The sequence below is a fragment of the Nelumbo lutea genome, chromosome 7 (assembly GCF_056320005.1).
Source record: "Nelumbo lutea isolate HS-2025 chromosome 7, American lotus-T2T, whole genome shotgun sequence".
Classification (NCBI taxonomy): domain Eukaryota; kingdom Viridiplantae; phylum Streptophyta; class Magnoliopsida; order Proteales; family Nelumbonaceae; genus Nelumbo; species Nelumbo lutea.
The window spans coordinates 3,021,061-3,042,489 of record NC_142690.1 but is presented as its reverse complement, the minus strand read 5'-3'; the positions used below and the strand labels follow the sequence as shown (position 1 = coordinate 3,042,489).

Genomic DNA, 21,429 nt, shown 5'->3' with positions numbered 1-21,429 from the left:
GTTTGAGTTTGAGGCCAACCCAACACCAACAATAACAACGAAAATGGTTTCCCCGGCCGGGCCGTGATGTCCGGACCTGGACTATGGACCCATTCAGCCACGGTGACGTGGCTCAATCCAGCTGGTCCATAAGCTGGGTTCATCTCTAGATTTGAATTTGGTACCAAAAGGGTATAGCTCAAGAGTCAAGAATAAATAACAGGTTTCATATAATTTGATCTCAGCATAATGGAAACATGGGAGATCAGGGAGTCTTGTCAAAGCAAACTTTAACCGTGCAATTAACAGTGTTATACGTGATTAATTCATACCTGTAATAAGCACCGCGCCACCAATGCAGTAACCACCATCACCACCAATAAAGAAGCTCCAATAAATATCATCCTTTTTATAGCTCTTTACACTTTTGTTGCTCAATTGGCGTTCATAGTCTTCCATGGCTATTATCACTTCTTGTCGCGACTGTGTTTTCTGTTAGGCCTAGTAAACTGCTTATGGATCGAGCTTTCACTATTCCGATCTTTTTTTTCTTTGTAATCATCAATGGCTTTTCTTCATCGTCATCGTCATCCTGGCCCTCGTGTAACAACGTCTGTTCATCATGTTTCTTCTCCGACGATAACGACCTCATACTTCTGTCTCCAGCAGCAGCGGCGGCGGCGGTAGAATCTTTCTTGGGCCTAGCAGCGCCTGAAGTACGACTCCGAACGCTGCTCATGCTCCTGAGCCTTCCTTTACCCAGATGGTGCTCACATAGAGAGTACCCAACAAGTGTCTGTTGGCAACATCTCCATCCTCTCCCATTAACGCGACTGCACCTCGAACCCTCCATCACCACCCTTTCGCTCCCACTCCTCCTCGCGTTATTACTATTCTCGGTGCTGCTTCCCTCCTTCCCTTCTGGTTCTCGCTTTTGTTCTTCTTTATCCTCTTCCTCCTCCTTTGCTTGTTGAGCCAATCTCTTGTTCGTCTTTGTTTTCAGTTTACTCTTCATCTTCTTCTCGTTCCCCAGTGTCGTCGTCTCGTATGTTGCCCGCCGGTCAAAGCTCCCTCTTCTTTTCTTCAATGGGATTGCCTTCTCTCCTTCACCCCACCTCCCAACTGTGGTGGTGCAATAAAACAGAAACAAACAGCTCAATACTACCTGATGACAAAGCAATAAAAATGTTTCTCTTCGTGGCTACTGATCTCACCTTGGTCATAGCAAGACGATGACACAGAAATTCCGTCAGCAGCTTTTGCACCCAAGCTACTTTCCTTCCTGAAGAGGTAACCAAGAAGGAGAGCATCCACAACCATACAAGGAAATACGAAAGAAACTGTGAGTGCACAATTCAGAAAGGTGTATTACAGCTGGGGACCAGTCTCTCGTGCTAATATGCACCTTGTGCGCATTTTGTTGAAAACAAGCAAAGAAGTCATGGTCATGCTAGGTCTGTGTTTTACACCGGGAGGGGGAGAAGCTGGCTCTTGGTAGAGTATAGCCAACCCCAATGATTTTGCCTGAACTGAGTTGAGTTTCAGAGAGAGAGAGAGAGAGAGAGAGAGAAGGGGAATGGCGGATAATGAAAGCGAACATGAAACAGAAGTGCTACTTTTTGTATAAGGGAAGAAGGGTAAATTGAATTCCTTCATTTCTCCCATATGTTCTCTTATTTTCAGTTTTTCCATGAAATCTGAGATTTTCCAAGAAAACGAAAACGAAACCAGCGAATATTCCTTTACCTGAGATTGTTGGTCTTAACTCTCCAGTTCTTCCTTTCTCTTTCATCTCCTCCTATCAATTCCTGCAAAGACCCCATTGGGAGAGACGAACTGAGCCTAAGTGACCCAACAAAGTTGCACCGGTGGAGAGATAAAGAGGGTAAAGCCGCTAATGCTAGCCGATTACAAAGCGATTGAACTGAAGATTGCCCAACTAATGCAGTTTTCAAAAGAAAAAAAAAATTACTAAAGAGGAACTTCTTTGGGGGAGAAAAAAATTTCAGAAGCCTACCTCGTCGACTTGGGTTGGACTATCGGAGGACTGCATCATGCAAAAATCTCTTTCGATTTTCTGGTCTTGGCCCTCCTTCCCATCGCAGAAAAACCATCCGTTACCTCCTCTCACGATCGTCAGAAGCAGATCCGGGCAAGGCTGGTGCTCTTCCACCTTCGAGGGAAGTTGGGGACATTGATCGGGGGAACGGCAGGGCCGATTAAGATAGGTATTCTGTTCTTGTACCACTAAATCCCTACCTGGCTGCAACCCCGTCGCCTTTTCCTCCTCTTCTTTCACTTGTGCATCACTTCCTACCTGGTTATGTTCAAGTGATGCCGGTGTGGATGGTTGGGGATCTAATAGAGTGACGGGGCAAAGGGAAGAGAACGGCAATGGCTGAGATCGCTTTCTGATCCTCATCGATGGGTTAGGGTTGACAGATTGAATAAAATATGATAGAGGAAACCAGAGCGAGAGAGACAAATTTTGCAGGTCGGATTCCGGGGAAGAGGAGCCTGATATGGTGAGAAGAGGTGCAAAAACCCCCCAAGAAAATTAATAGAAGAGGAAACCCCCTTCCCCTCCTTCTCTCTCTCTCCCCCTCTCCCTCTCTCTCTCTCTCTCTCTTACTTTATTTGTTGCACCACCACACACGCATTACGCACGTACAGAGGTGGGCGCTGAGCGCGTGTAGTCTCGCTTTCACCGCTTTTTGGTCGCACCGGTAACCGGGATAAATAGGTAGAGCAAGACGACAAGTACGGAAGACACTCCGAGGAGTAGGTGGTTTTTTACCTTTTTTATTGCATCGTTGATGGAGGTGGTGGGTCCCAGATTAACAACCACCAATCCGAATGGAAGAAGGAAAAGGAAGAGATCTCGGCTAGGCTGGACCACTACTTGTCAATAACTCAAACCACAGGGGATGTTTGCCTTTGCCTTCCACATCCCTTCGCCGGACGATCACCCTCAGCCACGTGTACGGAACATATTGTGTGGGTAATTCAAAATATCCGTCAGAAAAAGGTTTTTCTTGTCATTTCAGCTGATGTGGCATAAAGCCCCTGCCATGTGGCAAACTAAAAATATACGGTATTACCGTATAAGTTTACGACGAATTAAGCGCCTGGAGGTTGGAGACAAACAAAAAAATAGTAAACTTGGAAATGTGAGCCAAACATGACTTTACAACTAATGGTGCACCATTTTGCATAGGAGTTCACTTTGTTGGGACATGGTTTTTAGCGAATCATGACCTTAGATTTAATGCTGTGGTCCACTACGATTTAACTTCATCTAATTCAAGGTGGGGCCACAAAAATACCTCAGAAGTTTTGATTTCAGTATTTTACGGTTTTAGCCCTAGAAAAAATAGTGATCTGTTTATATACATCATCATATAAAAAGGATCTGTTCACACCGATCTTATATACATATCTTAGCATGCATTAGTAATATCTTCCGTGCTTATAAATTATTTATAAAAAATATTTTCAATGTATGGTGAATGTGACTTTGAGGTGCCTAGCAGATTTCGTTCTGAAAATCTCTTTCTATGACCTGGATTATATTAGCTATATGCCATGTGCTGTGCATCGATCATACTTCTACGAGGTTATTTTTTCCTATAAGGTGATGAATCAAAGTATATTCCATACGATTTGAGTTCTCCTGCCCACAAAAATCCTTTCCAACGCCTTCTAACATGACTTATGTCCATACATCCATGCATGGTGGGTTTCTAGTCTATGGTGGGTCTCACATATGATGCATGGACTGATGGACATAGGTCATGCGCTCATGCTAAAACACAGCTGCCAGCGCAGGAGTCAAGTATATTGGTGGGGTCCTTTCCCCTTTCCAATTTTTTTGTTAAAATCATTACTTACATGGATATTTAGTGAAGGCTGGGTCAAAAAATGTAATAAAGTGGGTCTTTAAAATTTGAACTAATATGTAAAGGATCATTTTATAAAACTCCACCAATTCTTATATATATATATATTCTTTTTTAATTTGTAGATTTAAACCTTTTCTTTTAATTTTTTCCAAACCCTATTTTTACTCCCTATCTAATTTTCTTGTATAACTTGAACCCCTCAAAAGAAAATTCTTAGCTCCATCATTGGCTGGAAGGGATTTTTGTTGGCAAGAGATCCAAACTCCATAGATGCAGCTATGTACAAAAGTTGTGTATCGTCCAATTCTAAACAACTGATCATAATCTATAAAAATGGCACTACTTAGGAGCAAGATTTGATATCTTTGTTATCTGTATTTTCAACATCTTTGTTCTCCCAACTTTCCTAAAACAAAGGGGTGCAATTTGGGTGAACTCGGGTTGAGACTTTGTCAAAATTTGAATGGGCTGAGTCTGGAAACCCAAGCACGATGCAGTGTAAACTCTTTAAACCGGGTATGCAACCTGCACCTCTAGCTAAAGCTGTTATATATTGTAGAATATAATACGTTGTATATGGATGTTTTCTCCTTTATTACGAAGTATACAGCCCGTCCTAACATAATCTTGACATTATTAAGGCTGTGCTTGGTTTGAAGGAAAAATTAGGGAAAAGAAGGAAAATGTAAGAAAATCTTTACAAATCTTATATAGGTTTTTCTACCTTTTATTTCAAACCAAGCATAGTGTAAGGGATTCCTAATTTTCAATTTCCATTCTGCATTTACAAAACAGGGATCTGCTCCTCTCCTCACACCGCATTGCTGCCGCACATCAGAAACATCTCCCATGCTTATGTTGTCACTCATTGATTCCTAATTGGATGTGGTGTGAATTTGTAAATTGGGCCATGCCACCCGTGGCCTGGCATGACGGATTGTGGGCCATGCCAAGCATATAGTACAATCATATGGGCCATATTGGACCTAGGGTTCAGGTTCATGGGCAGGCACAACACAACCCATAGTTTTATTTTCAAATTTATTATATCATTTCATTTTATTATTATATATAAACAATTGTATACATCAAAATTCATATAAAATAAAATTTTAAGATCTTTTTAAATTTTTGTCTATATTTTTAATTCATGTTACATTTTTCATTTATTTTTTTAAATTAAAAAAAAAAAAACATGACTTGACCTGATCTGTAACCTAGCCTGACCCAAGGCTTGGCTTATGGAACAATCTGATCCACGGCATGGCACTGGCTCATGTAAATTCGATCCATGGGACATATTGAACCAACCCCCCAAAATATCATAGGAAAGGAAAAACACAACCCGACTAATCCCACAAACTGATATGACATAACCTACACTTTACACAAACCACACGCAAGCCACGCCATAATGGCCCAACACGATCCGATTACTCTCAGCCTCATCTCATCTGATAACGAAACCATCTAATAATAAGTTGGATTTTAATTTAGTGGATGGGAGGAAATGATTTATCAACAAGTGTGAGTTGAAGAGTTGGTTCTGGTAATTGACTGAATATTAATGTTTGATAATAGAAAGGCTTGAGAACTTCAGTATGTGTGTGTGTGTTTTGTTGCTTTCTAAATTGAAACAAAAAAAAAAAAAGTTTTTGGTTTCCTTTTTTCATCAGTATTCCATAATTTGTTTTTATTTTCTCAAAAAAAAAAGGTTTTAATCTTAAAAACCATTATCTTGATGATTAAAATATTTTAGAAATAAACCATCTTAATTTTGCTAATGTATTGATTTTCAAAAGAAATAAAAGAGAAAATTGTGACTGTTGGCCAGGTTGTTGAAAACGTTCTTGCGCATGTCACGTCAATCCATTCCATTCCATCCCTGTTTGTATTTATGGTCTAAAAGAAATATTGAAGACAATCTATCTCTTATCCCAAAAGCCTATGCTGCTGGCCATTAAAAGCCAAAAGCTTTTTTTTTTTTTTTTCAAATAAAAACAAAAGCATTAATTAATATTGTGGAACACGTCCCCTAATAAGAGTGCTAGTCCTCCAAATCCTACTCGACTTGCGTGGAATGTACGCTAAGATTGGCCATGAAACGTTTTTAGAAAACACTTACAATCCACTGCCATTCCATTATCAATCAAATGAATCATTATAACAATCGATCTACTTTTTTTTTTTTTCAAATAACATGACTATAATGGCAACTGCTTGACAAGCATGTAAACAAAGATCAACTGATAACTACAAGATTGCGATCTGTTGATAGCATGTGCACTGTCGACAGACTGCCCTGTACCGGGGGCGTTTTCCGATATGAATGTCTTTATTTTCACTTGTCTTTAGAATCGTTACATCATGATAAAAAAATAAGAGTATGTTATTGAGCTCTGTTTTTGTTTTCAACAGAAAAAAAAATATTGTTTTTTTGGAATTAATAAAATATTGATTTTTAAAATAAAAATAAATTTTATAATATAAAAATTATATGATTTATGGAACATCATATTGAATAATCAAATGAAAACATGATTTTAAAATCAAATTCTACAATATATTTTTCGCTTCAGTTTTAAAAACAAAAAATACATACACAACCAACAACGTATTTTTTGTGTTTTATTTTAAAAAACAATCTATTTTCAAACAAGATTGTTTTAATTTATTTGTGAAATCAGTAACAAAAAACCATTCACATTGTAAAACGCCCTTACATTCTACTCCATACAATACACCCAATTGGAGTTAGCAATTCCATGGCTCTATTAATTGGTGAATGGATTGTCTTCCTCATACTGATCGTAACGGTACCGTTTCATCAGAGTAAGAAGACAAGTATAACAGAGGGTCAGTAAGTGCACATCACACACACAAAAGCGTATTCCAATTGAATATCGTCTGTCTTGCTAAGATTCTAACCCTCATTGCTGGAAAAGATTTGAGACTGAGGAAATTGGAATGCGAGGGATACAGATTTAAAAATAAATAAATAGAAAAAAGATTTACATGCAGTCGGGATTTTGGAGAAGATGGAAAGGTCAGAGAAGAAGAAATTCTGTGTGTCTTATCTGATCTGCAGTAGCTTAGGTATGGGCTGCACGGAGCGTGAGGACGTAGCTTTTGGGTGACCGGCTACCGGAAAATTGGGTTTTAATATTAGATAAGTACGAACAATGGCTCGATGCCAGGGTGGAGAGAACCAGAAATACCAAAATGACGGGATGGGGGTGGGTCCGTGGGACAGGGAGAGGAATGGCCAGTTGGTGTTCTTTTATCGTCGTGGGATAGTGTCTGGTCCCACTAAAAACACCCACCAAATACCACCAATTAATCTTTCTTTCATGTGTTCTTTGACAGTTGACAGCAGCTGAGTGCTTCGTAGTTTTTTTTTTTCCTCTTATGGATTACTAAGCAAAAGCCCATGCCAGGTACACTGGATTAATATCTGTTTCAGAGCCCATAAGTTAGGGCCCATTATATAGATTGGGGGTAGGCCCATGCCAAATGGGTGCAAGTAGGGTACCCGATTTTAAGAATTTATAGTGCATTGGCTCCAAATGACTACTGGAATTGGTCCAGACCTATTTAAATCTTAACAATTTTTCAATGTGGGCCCACCCAAGTTGCACCCTGGCCATTGACCTAACTACAGAACCTGTTAACTTATTAGATCCAAAAGGCTATTATTTATTGATCATATGGAGTCTGACCCAAGAAGATTTGATTATACTTGGCAAGCCTTTAGCTTTGTATTTTGATCATATATCTATTGATTTTTTGTCCACTTATCACTATAAAATGATAATCTAAGTTATTATGGATAAACCATAGGAAACAAGTTCAAAACATGGGGGATATTTTGTTTTTCACGTGTCATCATTCATATGTATTACATAATCAGTTCAGGGTTTGATCGGGTTAAAATATATAAATGAAACCAGTCCTGTCCCACTAATCGGAACGCAAGATTCAGATTCATACTCTGTATAATAGTGTCACTGTGTTGGATCAGGTGTATCGGGTTGACCCAAACAATTCAGTCTTAATCCAAAAATATATGATTTTGAAACAAATATTTGAGCAATAACCAAACGTTCTGTTCAAAGTTTAACCTCTAGTGATTTGAGATTTGAGCTGCACGTGCAAGAGATTAGGGAAAAATGAATTGAGGGAAAAGCCAAAGGCAAACATACCAAGTCCAAATTGTGGCATTGACGTGAGGCCAAGACAATGCATGGATCAGATGGTCCAAGCACATCTAATTAATCGTGTACACCCCTTGAAATGAAACCATTTTAGCATAAAAAGTGGGCGAGTGTGTCGTGCCCCGATTTTTGGTGACTAAAGCCAAAACCCACCTAACTCTTTAACCTAGGTTATGTTTGGTTTGAAAGGAAAAGTTAGGAAAAGAAAGGGAAAAATAGGGAACCTATGTTTTCCTATCTTCTCCCTCCTTTTTCTATTTTTTCCTTCAAATCAAACACAGCCTTAGTACCGACTAGGGAGGACCATCTGGGGGATATTTCTGAGCAATACCATAGAGGTCCTTGGCCAAATACCATTTGAGTCGTGTTAGTTTTAGCCCTATCTTTCTCTGTGTGCTTTGTGTTAACTGTTAAGGTTTCAGGGGAAGGGGTTTCACTGGGTTGGGTTCACATGAGCCTCCGGTCTACATGGTAACAGTGGGTTTTGATTTTGGTAAAATCAAGTTGGGCATATTTCGGTTCAGCCCAACCATTATTAAGCACAAATTATCGCCATAGATCCCTGCTTACATAAGAACCCATATACAGAATGATAGTGCTGATCCTCTAAATTATTCACTCCCAAGCTCCTGTTGTAACTGTTTCTTTAAAGCATAATGGGAAAGGGATGATTATTTACACGGGGAAATATATTCAATCGATGGGTGGTTTGGTTTGATAGATAATAAGAGAGAAACAAAAAAAATTGAGGTCTCTTAATTATTTCTTTCAAATCATATGAAGTCTAATATTTATTTAGATTTTTTAGTAAGAGAAGATTTTATTCAAATATTTGTTTGGATTTTATTGGTAGACTAAAATAACAATAACACTGTTGTTGTGATATTAAACTTGGATCCAAGACAGGGCTGCAACTTGACTGGGTTAGCCCAAATCCAAACCGAATTCAGCCCAAAAAACTATGTTCGTGATGAGTTCAATTTAAGTATGATTATATTTACATGTATAAATATGTATTTACACATGCAAGTAATTATGTATATGTATTCATTATTCATACATGTTGTATATGCAACTATTCATCTCTGAATATATATATTTTATATATTTATGTATTTTTTTATTGCAAGTATTAATATATTTATCTATTTATATATTAAAAATTTTAACTTTAAAGGCGAAGTTCTTCTAAAACACGACAAATATGTTATTTTTTACACATGATACTGTTATCTTAATCACTCGGTACGTACAGTTGACCATTTGTGCCAAACCAACCTGTGTAAGAAAAGATAGGGGCGAAGGGACAAAACAATGGGCGAAAGTGCATTCCGACTCATCCCTCACACCTCACGTACATTAATGGGTGGCACCAACTCTGGTCATACTTGTCATGTATTGGATGTTTTTGGGTCCGAAATACTTTTTTACAAGTGTTTTCCAAAATTCCTTTTTTTAATAAAATTTATATATATAAAAACCAAATTTTAAAACTAAAAAGCAAATGATAGGACTTGCAAAATGGTAACCTATCTATTTTGATATTGTGAACAACCTTGAATTGAATTAATTGATGACCAATCCTATCTATTTTGAGCTAGGCTATGGTAGCCTATCCCGAAAATGGATGGAATTATAAACTTGAGATTGTCTTCTAGAAGGGAAAACCTGTGCTTATACTGTTTTAATAAACCTTTTTGTAACTTTGCATTGCATTGAGAATATCTCCCCGTAAAATACAACATTTAAGTATAGAGATATTCTTAATGGAAGGCAAGATGGGCTTTGCCCCGACTGAAGCCGAACTCTCTGAACTTTCCTATCCATGCACTGGTCAATAGTACGTACCGAGATTTAATGGTAATCAAGGTTAATTATGAACTTTCATATTAATGGTAATCGAGGTTTAAGGAAACAGAGATGGAGTAGAGCTCCTACAGAAAAAGCAAAAAGGTTTGGGTGAAGGGAGAGATGGAGAAGAGATGAAGAATCGTGCAATTATAGGATTCTCATGTATGGTTTAATGTTAAAGCCCAACCCAACGGTGGAATCTGTTAAGTTAACCACACATGAGAAGAACACCACTTGTGCAAAGAACAAGTGGCGATCGGTGATTGGATCCATACAGATGATCGGGATTTACTAAAGCACGCTTGATCATACAAGTGGTGTTCCAACTTTTAGAACATGAACTCATGAACTGATAAAGCATTACCGACCTAAAAAAAGTCTAGAATAATTCATCAACTTTTTTTAATGGAATTCATGAAGAGCCACGAATGATCAATTAATAGTAATAGATAGCAAACAAACAAACAAGCAAAGCCCGTCATTTTAAAACGTGCACGCAAGTGTCAATTAAATAATACAACCCACGTTTCTCCTCTTCTTTTTATGTAAGCACTAATGGCTTGTTAGTGTGCATGCAGTGCAATTCCCTTATATTTTTTCCTCTTTCTGTAATGGTGCTCTTCGGTTCATGACCTTGCTTTGTGTTGGATGCTTATGTCAAATGCAATCTGATAGCTATTATCTCCATAATCGCCTCAGCGTCGGCAATATTAAAACCCTACTCACTCAACTTTTTTCAGTACTAAACTAAGATTAATGTGGACTAATGAAGTCTGTGACTCGAATACAGCAAACGCCATTCACAGCCGCCTTACCTCACACACTCAGAGCACTAACATCTTTTATAAATGTGACTTATATACATAGTTTTATTATTTATTTCGTCTCGTAGAGTTTTGGTTATATATATGTCCCAAATCCCAATGGAGGTTGGTGGATCACAAACACATTAACCTATACTACTACTAATACATTTGTTGCAGTAAGGCTCTCTCTGCCTGTCAACTTTCCTCTGGGTTTCATCAACGTGAAGCAACCATGAGGAACTGGACCAGTTTTGGTGGTCAGGCTTTGCTTGTATCATTACTGATCTTGTGTTTAGGTATACCAGATGCAGTGAAGTCCCAGTTAAGCACTGATGTCTATGATGCAACATGCCCAAATCTTTTCCAAATCGTTCGGAAAGAGGTGAAGAAAGCTCTCAGGAGCGAAATGCGAATGGCAGCCTCTTTGCTTCGGCTTCACTTCCATGATTGCTTTGTTAATGTGAGTTTTAGGAACCTAGCTAGCTTGGTTGATGAGCTTATATATGCTATCTCTCTCTATCCCCTTCATCATTACCCTTATTTAATTGTTTATACAGGGGTGCGACGGTTCAGTTCTCTTGGATGGAAGTGATGGCGAGAAGTTTGCACTCCCAAACCTAAACTCAGCGAGGGGGTTCGACGTTGTGGACACAATCAAGAGCGCCGTTGAGAGTGCATGCCCAAAAACGGTATCATGTGCCGATATACTAGCCATAGCAGCCAGAGACGCAGTTCTCTTAGTATGTCCATTTCTTCTTCAGTTTGCTAATTAAGCTTGATTGAGCTACAAACGCAACCAGCCAATGAGATTAATTAATTGCTAACGATTGACGACTACTTTAATTAATTTGCAGAGTGGAGGACCTTTTTGGAAAGTTGTTCTAGGAAGAAAAGATGGTTTGGTGGCAAACCAGACAGGAGCCAACAATGGTCTTCCTTCTCCATTTGAATCACTCGATCAAATAACCGCAAAGTTCGCTGCTGTAGGCCTCGACCTCACAGATGTTGTAGCCTTATCAGGTTCTTGTAGTGTTGCATCTCCATCTGTTTTTAATCCTGGCCAATCAGTCCTAGACTGATTGATTGAATGAGCTTAATTACTTGTTTTTTTTGTATGTGTGTGTGTGCGTGTGCATAGGTGGGCATACAATCGGATTAGCAAAGTGTGCCACCTTCAATACGAGATTGTTCAACTCTAGTACTAATGGTACTACTGACAAGAGCAGCATGGACGCAGATATGTTGACTGATCTGCAGAACCTGTGCCCACAGAATGGTGATGGCAACAAGACCACCGCTCTTGATCGTAATTCAAGGGATCTATTCGATACCCATTACTTCACCAACTTGCTCAATAACAAGGGTCTTCTCCTTTCAGATACCAGTCTGTTGTCTAGCGACGCAGCCGAAACGCTTGTCGAGAATTATAGCAAAAATCCTACGCTATTTTTCAAGGATTTCGCCAATTCCATGATCAAAATGGGGAACATAAGCCCTCTAATTGCACCCAATGGGGAAATACGAACAAACTGCAGGGTCGTCAACTAAATGGAACAATTTGGAAACCCCTTAGATACTCTTCTACTTTGCTGACAACTTAGACCAATCGCATTTTCTATTGTCTAGCAATTACTCAAATTATGTGCGTGCTTCTGTTCGTAAAACCACTACTTAATTTCTTGTAATTTACTTCTCTCTCTCTCTAAGTCAAAAAAGAAAAAAAATAACTCGTTGTATTCGGATATTCAACCTACAATTGTGAAGTTTATTTCCTATATCTGTAAAAGATTACAGCATTTAAACCGACCTATATCTGTAAAAGATTACAGCATTTAAACCGACGAGGGCCCAATGAGGAATGATATATATCAGTACCCATGTATATGTACTTAGGAGTGTCAATGGACCAGTTTTGGGTTGGACTCAGTGCAAATCAAAATCTATTTGAATGGATTGAACGGATCAATAAGACATATTGAATTTGAACGGACTGGATGAACCAATGTGACATATTGGATTGGACCTGGTCTGTCATAATGAATTTATATTGGATTGAGTCAATATCTAGTCCATTGATAGAAGATAAGAACATAGGTGTCAATAGACCAGGTTTGAATTGAAACCAATCTAAATAAATAGGAATTTGAACAAATTAGATAGTCTTTGCTCCAAAATATTCATTGGATTGGATTGGACCAGGACCATTTGTAATGAACTCACATTGGATTGGACTGGATTGGACCAAATCTAGTCCAATTGACACCCCTATATGTACTCTGTTACACCTTAAGCCCAAACTAAAAGAAGCTATAAACTTTAACATTTTGTTTGATAAAATAGAAAAAGGTCATCCTTATGATTTAGTTAATTGACTAGCTAAATTCTTACTGTTTACATAAATGTTTTCAAACCATCGTTGACTCAGACGGTCAGACCGTTCGGACCAGAAACCGTTCAGGTGACCAGCCCCATTTTACCCCAAATTCGGTCTCTAGTAAAAAACCGTTGAATTAGTCAATGAACCGTTGACACATACGATTTATTAACTTGTCACAACAAAATGAAAAGGGAAGAAGATCTCTCAAATCTGAGATCTCTTAGATCTAAGATCTACTGAGAGAGATGTGTGAGACAGTGAAAGAGATTCACATTTAGAGATCTGGGAGAGAAGTTTATACTCTAGATGACAGATCTACGAGAGAGAGAGAGAGTGTGTGAGATCAAAGACTAAGAAATCTCATATCTACTCTAGTTTTTCACCATCACCACCGTTGTTTCCGCCATCACCGTTGTAGTCTTCAAGCCTTCCTCCTCCTCTTCCTTCGTCTTCTTCTTAACTCTTTCAGCCGACAACTTCTCAAATACCTCTGGTTCCATATTTATTTTCTCTTATATTTATATGAATCTTACTCTAATATTCCAATCTAATGGGTAAGACGGCATATTACTGTTAAAATATTCAAACCGTTCGAATCGTTTGACCTAGACGGTCGAACCACTGACCCAAAAACCGGTGGACAGAAAGATTCCATTTCTAGATCGATTTTTAAAACCTTGATTTACATATTGTCTTAGAGTATCTCTAAGTTTATTGACAATTGATTAGCTCTATCTCTGATGTTAGCATTCGTTAATGTTCCGTCAAAATCGGTATACATGTGACAACATATATGTGATGTATAAATTTTTTATAACCTAATATTATCCTTCGTCCCTTTTTTGTAAGTTGGGTAGAAATCACCACCGGTGAACAGGACTGTTACAGGCTCTCAAAAGAGATATTCAGTTCCTTTCCATTCCCCATCAAGTTCAATACCACTGATTTTCTAACAAAAAAATATAAGATGAATTCATGCTTCTTCTCTATAGAGCTTTTTCGTCTTCTTTTAATAATGAAATCACTTACAGACACCATAATATAATTTCTTTGAAATTCTGCCATTGTAGATGGAGGTCGGGGAGTTGAAAGGAAGGCTGATTGAGATAATCAATTGTGCATAAGAGCTTTGGTGGAAGTATTCTTAGTTGAAAAGCAGATCTTTAGAAAAGCTCAGAACAAGTAGGATTCTCAATTGGTGCCAACTAAGAATTTTTAGGGTTAACAGCTGGTGGATGGAGATAATGCTGAAGGTGTCTCCTCGATCTCTTGGGGATTAAGAAGACCAGAATAACCACTACTACCAGAAGATATGAACCTCGCAAACATGCTCTCTTCTTCAGGGCTTGGAGGAAATCCTCCATCCATCTTCGATATTACCACAACTAAAGCCAATAAAAAACGTAAGCAATGAACTTAGTGGACTAGTGCCCAACTTTTGTTGCTGTAACTACCCTCCAATCGATGCTTCAATACAGGTTGAATACATTTGAGAAATTTCTTAGAATGGAGGAACTCAAGTGGTTGGACAGCAAGAAGGATGCATGTGGAGGCAAATATATGGGGACCATGGTTTTTAAAAACGAAGTGGTGATCAAACCGGTCAGGGGTTCGATTACCGGTTTGAATGGTCTGACCGTTCGACCTGAATGGTCGGCCTATTCTGACAAAAATAAAAAATTTTAAAAAATTGAAAAACGGTCAAAACCTTTTGAATGGTTAACTGGCCGGTTCAACGGTTTGCTGACTAAAATCAACGGTTTTGGGGGAAAATGGAACTGGTCAGGTGACTGGTTCCTAGTTTTTCCGGTTCGAACATCTGGTCTGATCCAGTTTTGAAAACCATGGTAGAGACGGAAACGGAGCAGCGATCTTCCTATCTTCCAGAATTTTTCATCAATTGGCTTTTATTTTAAAATTTTGAAGAAGTAGGGTGCAAATTTGATATTTCATTTTTTCATTAAGACTTAACAATGATGTCAATTGTCAGAAACAGAAGGGTACTCTCAGACAATATGTAAACAATAAGACTATTATTAGTCAATTAGCTAAACTATAAGGCGTAGTTTAAGAAATTTGACTTTAAATTAAATTACTAAAAAGACAAAGCTATATATATATATATATATATATATATAAAGAGAGAGAGAGAGAGAGAGAGAGAGAGAGAGAGAGAGAGAGCTTGGATATCCTACCTCCAAACTTTTTCCACATCCCTACCCACATGACACATACAGCTGTGCATTGGAAAAATCCCCGGGCAGTCATAGGAAGATGCCAAATCCATGCATAGGATGCGGTTTATAAGAAGAATTCTGAGGTGGGCTGAATAGTTATTCTCCCTACTATCTATCAAATTTATCATTTTAATCATAAAATATGATAAAAATATATATAAAAAAAGAAAAAATATTATAAATATTTAATAAAATAATCAATTTACATTGGAATATAGGTTCTGAACAAACAAGAATCGAAACCAAACCAATTATTAATCAGATAAAATCATGAAACCAGAAGTGGCATATAATCAGTTCGATTCGATATAGGCAGTCGGGTATGTAGAACCGATTCAATGACTCATTGACCCCTAACTTGGCCAATTACGCCACTGCGGGTCAAGAGCATTGGATTGGTACTGGTCTATGTTATGAAAGGCATTATTTTGAACAAATGAAGTTAATTCTCAGGCTACAGATTTCAAGGCATTCAAGCAAACCAAAAAGCATTTTCTCTTTTTTTTTCCAAAATACTTAATTGTAATTTTCAACTTGTATTCAGAAAATCCAGCTGCATGCCATGGGTTATAGAATCAACGTTGGGTCAATAACGTTCACACCAGAGAGTGGTCAATATGATCAAATATACTGTAAATTATTAGTTCAAAATAAAATAATTAAATTTTTATGAGAAGAACTGAAGAAGGCAAATGTTCACGCCATATGATCACAAATTCAAATTTGAATCCTAATATATTAATTTATATTGACAATAGCTGAGCCGAACGAGCCAGAGCCAACTAGCTACCTGTGTTGTTAATTATAATGGGTTGCTTGGATCAGACCTATTCAAATTATGTGGTCGAGCACGGTTCCATCATGGCCATGCATGAAGGCACGATTGGTCGAATTAATTTTGTTTAACAAAAAAAAAGTGAAACGATCTAGATCAAACCATTAAATGCAAAGAAGAGATTCCGTCCAGATCTTCCGTTTACATATTTGGGCCACAACCAGATTGCTTAATTTCAAAAGTGGCATGGAGTTTCCAGGTGGGTTCTCAAATCTCAACTCTCATGGAGCCAGTCAACTATTACTTACAGACTTTGTCCAAGCCCTTATTTTTTTCTTCTCTGACTGAGGTTTATCGACAAATCAACAAGTTCTCAGTCATCAATACCCCACCTATCCATCAAATCAAGAAGCCAAGAACATATAATTATATGAGTTAATTACGAGACCGCGTTATTTGGACAATATTATTCCTACGAAATTGGACACTTTTTTTTTTTCCGTTGAAGCACCAAACTTGGGTTTATAATTCTTTCAATATGATAGATATCTACGTCGTTGTTCATCGATCGTTTCATGGAATTATAAGTCAAAGATTGTAGCTTCAAACTTAAAGATAATTGACGTAATTAACACGGGAATCGCATGTAAGACGTTTTTTTGAGTGAGGTAATGGTCATGGCCATTACGATTAATTAACCCCATTTAGAGACAATCAATCGATAAGTTGATATATACAGAGAAAGCGAGAGTTCCAGAGGGAAGAATTATTCCAACTGAACTGAGAGTTATTAATTGTCAACTTAAAAGAAAAGTAAACGCAGCGAAGTTTGCTGACCTCCAAAGGCTCTACCTGGTCATAGCTCCCTGTGCTCCATCTCTATAAAAAGGGTGAAGGTTTGCACTGGAAAACGCATCCCATTCAACAGGAAGATCGAAACAAAGAAATATGTCTTCTCAGTTTTCAATGGCGGCAATGGCAGCTCTCTTTCTGGCTTTGATGTTTGCAGGAACAGACGCTCAGTTGAGCGCCACATTTTATTCTAGCACTTGTCCTAACGTGTCTACCATCGTACGTAATGTCATCCAGCAAGAACTACGATCTGATGCTCGAATAGCTGCCAGCCTTATTCGTCTTCACTTCCACGATTGCTTTGTCGACGTAAACTACGTACTCTAGTTGCTTGAGTCATTTCCTCAATTATATACATGCAGTTTACTACTTTGTTGTTTATTTCCATTGCCTAGCTATGACAAAGTATAGGATTGATAACCCATGCATCTTGTTTCAGGGCTGCGATGGATCGATTTTGCTAGACGACAGCGATACCATCCAGAGCGAGAAAACTGCCCGGCCCAATGATGACTCTGTTAGAGGCTTCCCAGTTGTCGATGACATCAAGACTGCTGTGGAAAATGTTTGCCCTGGCGTCGTTTCCTGTGCAGATATTTTAGCAATTGCAGCGGAGGCCTCTGTTTCTCTGGTCAGTTGGAATATATATTTCTGCTTCTTCTCTGGCCTTTAATTGGTCTTCCCATTAATGTGTGCATACATATGACTTTATCAGTACTGAAAACCCATTAATATTAATGCAGTCTGGAGGCCCCAGTTGGGATGTTCTACTTGGAAGAAGAGACAGCAGGACGGCAAACCGACAAGGAGCAAATGATTCTCTTCCATCTCCCTTCGAAAGCTTAGACCGAATTACAACCAAGTTCTCCAATGTTGGCCTTGACACGACTGATCTAGTCGCATTATCCGGTGAGGATCCAACCGAAGAAATTTTATTTATCTAATAAGTCGAATAGTCTAATATCACTACCCATAAGTAAATAAAGCTTATCATATAATTTTGGTTATGATATTCTCAGGAGCTCACACATTCGGACGAGCCCAGTGCCGGACTTTCAGACAACGCCTGAACACCAGTAACCCCGACCCAAATCTGGACGCCGACTACTTGGAAACTCTTCGTCAGACATGCGGCGGCGCTGACAACACATTAACCGATATGGACCCTTCAAGTCCGGATGATTTCGATAACAACTACTTCACGAACCTTCAGAACAACCGTGGTCTTCTCCAAACTGATCAGGATCTGTTCTCAACTCCCGGGGCTGACACCGTTGCCATTGTTAACCGCTTCGCAAGTAGCCAGAGCGACTTCTTTGATAGCTTCGTTCAGTCCATGATAAAAATGGGGAACATAAGCCCATTGACGGGGAGCAGTGGAGAAATCCGTTCAGATTGCAAGAGGGTTAATTAAAATTAAGTTGGATCCCAGATTCATTAAGATGAAAGAAAATAAAGTGTAATACCTAGTGGAAGTATTGTTGTTATTGTCTGTTTTGATTCTTTTATCCTGAGTTGAAAAAGCCCTGAAATTTGATTTGATTTTACCATTGATGATAAATATATTAGATTAGCCAGAAATGAGAAATCAAAAGCTGGTACGACTGGAACTTTATTTATTTTGTTTTTAAATCCTCCATGACTGTTTTCATAGCTCACATTCATCTAGAAAAGTGTTCCACTGTAAGATTTATGTAGTATATATCAGTGTTTTCATAACCGGACAGGACGTACGATAGGACTGGAAAAACCGGGAATCTGTTATTTGACTGATTTTGTTTTATCCCAAAATTTTTTACTAAAAACCGTTGTTGATTTGGTCAGTGATCTGCTAACGCAAATAGTTGATTAATTAAATCATTGAACCATCGTCTGGATATCGATTTTTAGCATTATTTATTTATTTATTTATTTCTTTGTCAGAGCAGGGCATTCATTCAGATCAGATGGTCGGAACCGTTTCACCCGAGAACCGGACCCGTAACGGTTTTTCATCCGATCCGATTCTAAAAACCTTGATATATATTTCATTGAACAATCAATAAGACTGCAACTCATGAGCTTTCTTTCAGGCCCGCTGGTCCTGTCAATGGCCAATCTTTGCTTTGTTGCTAACTTGTTTAGAATTAAACCTTTTATCAAGGAGTGGCGAAGACGAGACGCCATAAAATAAGTTGACCTTAGAAATTAGGAAGAGCCCAGCATCTTTGGGTTTTGTGATTAGTTCTGAATCTTTTGATGCAAAACATCGGAGCTTATGTAAATCCATTAATATGTCAAAGACTCTAGGTACAAGTGAAAATGGGGTTTAGATGCTTAGTAAGAAATCCACCAGTGACCTTCGGTAACGCACGATGTTGTGTCATGGACCTCAAACCCTCTATACAAATCTAAGAATATAGCGTCCGTTGGATCAGTAGCAGATGGAAATTAACACCATTTTCATTGTCAAAACATGGAGCCTAGAAATTAAGGTGCCATTCGGTAAGAATTTTTTAGTAGACAATCAAAAAATGATGTAAGATTTTGTAGTAAGACCTTAGCCGCTTGAAGACGCTTTGGTTAAAGCGTGTTTTTTTGCACAAAGGTGAAAATTTTCACTTGGGATTTCCTAAACATAGCTCAAAACGAGCTTCTTACATCTTTTTGGGACTATGACAATTAGATCTTTTCTCAACTGATGTAGGCACATGTAACAGGGCCAGAATGGTGCCATGTGGCATCAGCCGGATGCAATCCTGGTAGTTCACTGCTAACAACCTCCGACCAATTCTCAGGCGAGCTCATGTATAAATAGGAGTATCCCTTCATTGGTAAGATATTTTGATTTGCTCTTAAGCTCTCTAGCTCTCTGGTGACTTCATTTGAACTCTCTTCTCAAGCTTCGTTTAACCCTCTTTGCATGTTTGACTAACTTGATCGTCAGAGTCTCTACCCCTGGGATAACACCTGGAGCCTCTAATGTGCTTTTTCCTCCTTAAGTCAGATACATCAACCCTCGACTAAAGAAAACATATTTACCTATTGTCCTTGGCCCATCCTCAACAGCAACGACAACCAAATGAAAAAAATACTAAAAAAAGACGAAAAGCTCCACCAAGTAGGCAGGAGCTGACACTTTGATTCCAATGCAATTTTAATTGCACAAGTACAAATACACGAAAGTGCAAAAATGTGAATGAAGAATGAAACTTAGCCAATTTTTGGTTTTGCCGTATACTTTGTTTCGATTCAGGCTTTATTTTGTTTCATCCGCACCGCAAACGAACAGACAAAATAAGGTAAAATCAAAATGAAGAAAAACAAAATACTCTCTTACTGTTGTAATATATTGTCATTGCAAAGAGTCTTTTCATCAGTTATACACCATGCGGAGTAATGATAGACTGGCCGTAATCGTATGTACAATTATCACACCGACATAAACGTTTTAGAAGAAGAAGAAGAAAATGGGATAAGTAAACTGCAATTTTGAGGTGCAATTCAAAATTTCAAATACCTAGCCCATATAATGGCATCAGTTCAGAATTGACATCTACCCTAATTATAATCAGGTGGAAATAAGATTTGTGGAAATGGATTGAACAGTAAAAACCAAAAAAAAAAAGAAAATATTAGTTCGATTTGATTTATTTCTAGAATTGGAATTGAAATTATCTATTCTTATAAATTGTTTGGTTCAGATGAAAATGGGAGCCAAAATTGGAATAAAAAAAAGGGGATCTTATTCGGTTATTTCCAAGGGAAAGGAGGCAAGGGCCATTCTCTCAAATAGGGAAATGAAAATGGAATTCCAATTCCAATTCCAGACCCCTAGTCCTATTAAATAATAAATGTCCTTGGATTTTAGGTGAAAATTTGGTTACTTGTGTATTCGCAACTCCAACACGCATTGTAATTTCGATGCAGTTTCACGTTTCGATCAAGTAATTTGTATCCTTTTGCTTTCGATTTTAAATAAATGAAAATTAAAGCATGCATACTCCCGAAAGGAAAGAGGCAAGTCTTGGGGGTATAGATCTCTTTCAAAAGATCGGAGTCGGCCAGTCGGGAATAAATTCTATTGAGCTTACAAGACAAGAGAGCAAATATTGTTAGGTAGAAAGATGGCTTTTCCCTGACTCATTGTTCTTCCTATTTAATCAATTTGCTCCTTTTGTTACATCAAGAAGCATCCTAAAGATTGGAATTTAATCCTGATTTTATTCTTTATTCTTAGAGAAGAATCCTAATTTGATTAATCACCTGTTGTTGTTTAAGAACATAGTTACTTGAGCTGGCTCTATCCCCACCCCAACAATTTAAATTAAGACCCAATTGCTCAAGCAATCCAAGATTGATAAATTAACCTGTACAAATCTGACCAACAGGATCTTAAATCTTACGCCCATCGAAATAATTTTCAACTTTATATAACATGGAACCACTGTCTTCGT

The 21,429-nt window shown here is 38.1% G+C and overlaps 3 protein-coding genes across 4 annotated transcripts; 2 read left to right on the top strand and 1 right to left on the bottom strand.

Annotated features, from left to right (window-relative positions):
• Positions 1-185: 185 nt before the first annotated feature.
• LOC148844653 (uncharacterized) lies at positions 186-2,690 on the bottom strand. 2 transcript variants are annotated; one of them, XM_088952801.1, is made up of 4 exons: positions 1,997-2,690; positions 1,726-1,787; positions 1,194-1,261; positions 186-1,101 (listed from the first exon to the last, which is right to left on the bottom strand). In XM_088952801.1, exons 1-4 carry the CDS (start codon positions 2,399-2,401, stop codon positions 425-427), a joined length of 1,212 nt encoding a protein of 403 aa, XP_088808927.1. In that variant the 5' UTR covers positions 2,402-2,690; the 3' UTR covers positions 186-424. The 2 variants fall into 2 exon arrangements, with proteins under 2 accessions (XP_088808927.1, XP_088808928.1); XM_088952802.1 differs by having other exon boundaries at positions 1,726-1,918; positions 1,997-2,688.
• Positions 2,691-10,518: 7,828 nt separating this feature from the next.
• Positions 10,519-12,501, top strand: LOC148844652 (peroxidase N-like). The gene is made up of 4 exons (XM_088954746.1): positions 10,519-11,212; positions 11,310-11,492; positions 11,607-11,772; positions 11,891-12,501. Exons 1-4 carry the CDS (start codon positions 10,985-10,987, stop codon positions 12,298-12,300), a joined length of 987 nt encoding a protein of 328 aa, XP_088810872.1. The 5' UTR covers positions 10,519-10,984; the 3' UTR covers positions 12,301-12,501.
• Positions 12,502-16,975: 4,474 nt separating this feature from the next.
• LOC148844651 (peroxidase 15-like) lies at positions 16,976-18,574 on the top strand. Its single transcript, XM_088955544.1, has 4 exons — positions 16,976-17,302; positions 17,433-17,624; positions 17,737-17,902; positions 18,013-18,574. Exons 1-4 carry the CDS (start codon positions 17,090-17,092, stop codon positions 18,405-18,407), a joined length of 966 nt encoding a protein of 321 aa, XP_088811670.1. The 5' UTR covers positions 16,976-17,089; the 3' UTR covers positions 18,408-18,574.
• Positions 18,575-21,429: the final 2,855 nt, after the last annotated feature.